The 5,262-nt window shown below is 36.3% G+C and overlaps 1 protein-coding gene across 1 annotated transcript; it reads right to left on the reverse strand.

The window, feature by feature from the left end:
- Positions 1-1,309: 1,309 nt before the first annotated feature.
- On the reverse strand, positions 1,310-4,347 carry LOC110917979 (GDSL esterase/lipase At5g41890). The gene is made up of 5 exons (XM_022162393.2): positions 4,089-4,347; positions 2,969-3,099; positions 2,640-2,882; positions 1,805-2,063; positions 1,310-1,719 (listed from the first exon to the last, which is right to left on the reverse strand). The coding sequence occupies exons 1-5, from the start codon at positions 4,315-4,317 to the stop codon at positions 1,478-1,480; spliced, it is 1,104 nt and encodes a 367-aa protein (XP_022018085.1). The 5' UTR covers positions 4,318-4,347; the 3' UTR covers positions 1,310-1,477.
- Positions 4,348-5,262: the final 915 nt, after the last annotated feature.

The following is a 5,262-nucleotide window of genomic DNA, read 5'->3' on the forward strand; positions in this document are numbered from 1 at the left end:
AGCTCTAGCATCCCAAAAACTTCAAAATTTATTCTAACTCTTTTCAACTCGTTCCGGGACTTGGTGTTTCAGCATTGTGGCTCGTTTTCACTCAATTTTCAGCAAATTTAAGCATCAAGACCTCGAGAACTCGAATTGATCAATAGTATGCACATTCTAACGAAAACAGAACTAAATAAAACGGAAAACTATACAAACTATACACGAATAAGAGATGTATTTTGCAATACATCAACTAAAATACAATAACTCACTGGAGGTTCCAAAGATTATTTTATCAATTAATTAAATGTTGAAGTAAATTACATTATTGCCTTTTTTTAACAAATTAAATTGAATGACACATGTCAACACCATATTATTTCCTACACTTCTCACACTGTTAACCTTTTTTATAGGATGCTTAGGTGGTGTTTGTTTTTTCAGATGTAAAAGGTCTGCAGTCTGCGAACCACATCTACAAACGTTTGCACAAGAAGAGGTAGACCAAATGTCTACAAAGTGTAATAAAAAGAGTGTTTGGTTATCTCAAAACCCCACATCTGCAAACCTTCTCTTCTCCAAAACCTCTTTCTTTTTCAGATCTGCAAACCACCCACTACCTCCACCACCCCCATTATACCCGCTAATCCACTCCATCTCCCACCACCACCACCACCACCCATGACGTAGAGAGAAAGAGAGAGAGATCGTTGAGAGAGAGGGAGCGACTAGAGAAAGAAACAACGAGAGAGAGAGAGAGAGAGAGAGAGAGAGAGAGAGAAACAGCTGCTAGAGAGAAAAACAGCGAGAGTTCCGGTGTTTCCTAGGGTTTCTTCATTTGCGTTCGTTCGTTCTTTTTTAGGGTTTCATCGCAATCAAAAAGAGGGTTTCTTCATCTGCGTTCGTTCGTTCGTTCTTTCTTAGGGTTTCATCGCAACAAGATGAAGAAGAGCCAATAGCAGCTGAGGAGGTATTTCGTAGTCTTCATTTAATTCATAATAATTAGCGATTTAACAGATTCTGATTTGCTAATTTCTGTTCAGCAACAACAACGAGAGAGAGAGAAACAATGGTAGTGACGGTGGTTCCGGTAGGTTCCGGCGACGTGGTTGAGAGGAGGAAGGTGCGGAAGAGGTTGGAAGAGGTGGGAAGACATTGGACCATGTCTGCGTGGGGAAGAGGACTCGAAGAGGTTTGAAGACATTTTTAATGAAATGTCTTTTAAAAAACAAACGGTCTGCAGAGCTAAACGTCTACACGTGGTCTGCGCGACGCAAAGATAAGAAGACAGAAGAGATTAAACTGAAAAAACAAACACCCCTTAATCTATATCTATAGTAAATAATATATAAATAGCCAAATGATGAGCCGAAGACAAAACACACAAATTTGTTCTAATACACATCTAGGGTTACAAATAACCTTCTAGTCTACCAACTAAAAACACATCTCAATAATCCACCACAACACTTACCACATTAAAAATCTAGATTGCTTAAAGCTTGTAATTATGAAGCTGCCGAACATTTAAAGGAGAACATATGTTTTCATTTCCATTTAGCATATGTTGAGCTATGATAAAATTCGCTGCTTGGCTAGGGTGGTACGAGTCCCAGAACAAATACTTCGATCGATCATCGCAAATACTCGTACTAATCTCATTCTCATCTCCGATTCGTAAGCAAAAAGACAGCGGAAAAAATTCTCCACAACACGGATCATTCACATTCTCAAATCCTACAGAATAATTAAGTGAGAGTTAATAACTTAATTGTACCACAAAAGCTTTAAAATTATTTATTGATGGATATGCTATTAGTACCATAGTCACGATAGTTTTGTAACATCATGTTTATGACTTGGTATGAATTTGCGTAGACGAAAACTGAGCCTGAACCTTTCTCTTGATTTAAGCGATGCACAGCCGTACGTAACTTTTGATTGTATCCGCGGATCAACGTGTTCATTTCTTCATGGCATTTTCCCACAGGTAGAAAGTGTATAGACCGAACAAAGGGTATGCAACCGAGAGGTCCTATGTCTACTATGACAATCTTCCGTGCCCCTAGTTTATGTAAGCGCTTCGCCAAAACAAAAGGTTAACGTTACGTTAAAATAATTGTAACCTGTTGAATTACCACGTTGTATCTACTATCTGTAATGGACAAAACCATCGTAAATCCATCGCTATACTCCTTTTGCGACGGAATATGCCTTTTGTATGTTAGGAGGGTTCAAACTTGTTTAGCTCAATATTTTATACCCTATAGTTGTCACTAAACACTCGACTATATTAAAGAACTGTCAGTATCTTACAACGCTAACGAATTTTGTTTTTTAAACTTGCTGTTCCAGGTTTTCTTTTAAGGTTTTTCCTGGTCGTCACTTTTACGACACACATTGTTTCCAATTTCCATGCTTAACACTTTGCGAAGGATACATAGTTGCGCGATAGTTTTGCCACAGATATGTTCCGTCGCAACTTTAACAATATGATTTACGACCAACAGCATTTGTAAAACTAGTGTCACAAGATCACAAACAGGTATGTTTCGTCACAAGACGGTCGTAGAATATGAGGGTTTTGTCCGTCACAATATCCATTTTAAGTGATGATCAAGACATATGAATCCGTACAAAAATTAGATAACATGTACCTTGATATGAAAAGTCATATTGGAGACCATGATGTCTTGTAATGTACTAGGGGTAACATCATAGTTGCCAACAAAAGGAAGATTTGGTAGGAAGTATGTTATAATATCATTTGATCCAATCGTTATCGAGAAGATCGCATTCTTTAGATGATCTTGTGTACCATTTTCCCCCATCATCTTCACCATTTCAGCTCTACTCACCTCAAAATTATCAATTTGTGTTCTTAGTGGAAGACGTCCAACCTTCACAATAAGCACAAAGTAACATAATCTTATTTAGTTGCATGATTAGAACAAAACTCAAGAATGCTATTAGAGAATTCACGTACAAAGAGGCTACCGGTTCCCTCTAGTATGCCGGAAGCTCCAGACGCGTAATTTATGCCACCGAGAGTTGCGTGTGACGCTGCGTTAGCGGCTAGAGACGGCGAAGCTAGTGTTTTGGCTCCCAAAGCTTGTGCTAAATTAATCGTCATAAGTAAAATAATCAACTTACGTGTAGTAGATGTGTTATTGAAAATGAGATACGATCTGAAGTTTGATGATCATAATCGGATAATCAGATGTGTGTTTGTTTTCTTATACAATATATTTTATGTAATAAATTAAACTATTTGGATATATATTTTACCAAACTTTACAAATAAATTGTTATGGTTTAAATACAAATGCTTAGAAAACTAAAAATAATATGTTAATTTAGCATAGTATTTATATGTAAAGAGAAATTAAAAAAAAAAATTGGATTAAACGAGGATGTTTTTATCAATCCGTGAATACACATGTCATGCTCAGGTTCATGTATGTCACACGATTTTCATGTTGGTCTATTGTTTTCGAGTTGCAGCCATTTCATACCAACCCATGAACACCTTATTAGTTAAGACCACCCATAGTGGGGGGTTTTAGGCGTTCTCCCTAAAAAAACTCCCCTCCACGCCTTGATCACCTCCCCCTGGCGTTTTTTCAAAAATTTTTGGTTGGGCGTGGCCACAAAAACGCCAGATTGTTGAAATTTTGACCAATAACAAATCTCCAACTCATTTATTTGTTTTATTTTCCTAAGGAAGATAATATTTAGGTAATCATTTTTGGGGCATTATATCAATACAATGCCTCTTTGATGACTATGCAGCTACATATCACTTCATGCCCAAGGGTGAGGCATTTGTATCACTCATCACTAGATGTGTAACATATCTAATTATTTAATGAATGATCTATTAAATGACCCAAAAGCTGGACTAATGTAAAAAAAGGGAATACGTTTCTTTAAATGAGATTAAATTAGTCCCTAAGCATATATGTTAAAAGTGATAAATACTAAACCATTTTAACTTTCAATAATTAAATTTATAATAACAGATTATTCTAAACCGACTATTAATAATCAAATATTTATTTTGGAACATAAATTCAAGAATTACTTAAAGATGATTTTAAACATACCAACAAGGTCAACGATGGTGAAGCCATTCGTGTATCTTCCGGTGGGCTTTCCGCCAGAAGGCGTAAAATCGATGCCATAAGGAGAGTAATCGGCTTTCGATAGACTTGGTAAGTAATTATTGTTTCCAGCATCGACAATCGAATCCCCGAATGCAAAGTTAGTGAAAGAAACACAACACGAAACATGAAGCAAACACAAAATAATGAAAAACGACTCGTGTGAGCCCATTTTGGTTTTCGCTTTACTGTGTTGTAGAAGAGATAATGTAACTAATTTATAAACAATTAGTTTACGGAACACTGAGGTAATAAGTTTAGGAAAACATACATGCTGCATGACGACCATATCTGAAGGAAAAGATACTTGAACAAGTCTTAGTGAATTGGTCTATGCACTTGTCATTTGTACTGATTACCACCCAAGATGACGGATTCACCGTAAATATAAAATAAATGAATAGCTTCTACTAGTATACTATGAGTTGTTTTTTTTTTTTTTCTTTAACTGCCAACTAAATCACCGGATAAGCATCCTGAGATGGCTCCAATCGAGCAAATGCATCCTCTCCTCTATGACAGTCGGAGTTGGATGCATACCCGAGCCACCAGTTCCGGGGAAAACCGGCATGTTATGAAGGCCCACTCCAGTAAAACCCGGTTTCAAACTTGCGACCTCCATAGAAGCCTCGTTCTAAACTTCATTGCCATAACAATGTCCTTCAAAGTGATAATATTGGGAGTTGAACTTAGGACCAAAAGAAGAGAAATCAACTGACTAATCATTAGACCAACTTGTCAGGACACTATGAGTTGTTAGCAATAAGTTTTCGTGTTCTGAAATAGTTAAGTTAGCAACTATTCATATTTAACCAACCGTGTTGTGTAGTTAACAGATTTTAAAATGAATTTTTCTGGTAATTATAACCGACTGAACATGTCGTAGACATGATGCTTTCTGAATAATATAATATATTGAAGTGTATGTTTTATTATTATTATTATTAGAAATAGAAACGTTACAGTTTTCATTCTTATTATGTATAAATAGGTATAAAGAAAATTGTATTATTAGTTCTTAATCTTCAATAACTACACAGATTACCTTTGATAATTATGGTTTGATGATGGACCTTAGGGTGGGGTGCATGCTTAATGAGATGGGCAAACTTTTCAC

Source organism: Helianthus annuus, chromosome 2, assembly GCF_002127325.2.
Source record: "Helianthus annuus cultivar XRQ/B chromosome 2, HanXRQr2.0-SUNRISE, whole genome shotgun sequence".
Taxonomy (NCBI): Eukaryota; Viridiplantae; Streptophyta; class Magnoliopsida; order Asterales; family Asteraceae; genus Helianthus; species Helianthus annuus.

Bases quoted from the DNA above. Each gene is read 5' to 3' on its own strand.
- LOC110917979 (XM_022162393.2), bottom strand. From the start codon at position 4,317: ATGGGCTCACACGAGTCGTTTTTCATTATTTTGTGTTTGCTTCATGTT. The intron at 3,100-4,088 runs GTATGTTTAAAA...CGATTAATTTAG, and splicing joins CACCATCGTTGACCTTGTTG to CACAAGCTTTGGGAGCCAAA. The intron at 2,883-2,968 runs GTACGTGAATTC...CTTATTGTGAAG, and splicing joins AGGGAACCGGTAGCCTCTTT to GTTGGACGTCTTCCACTAAG.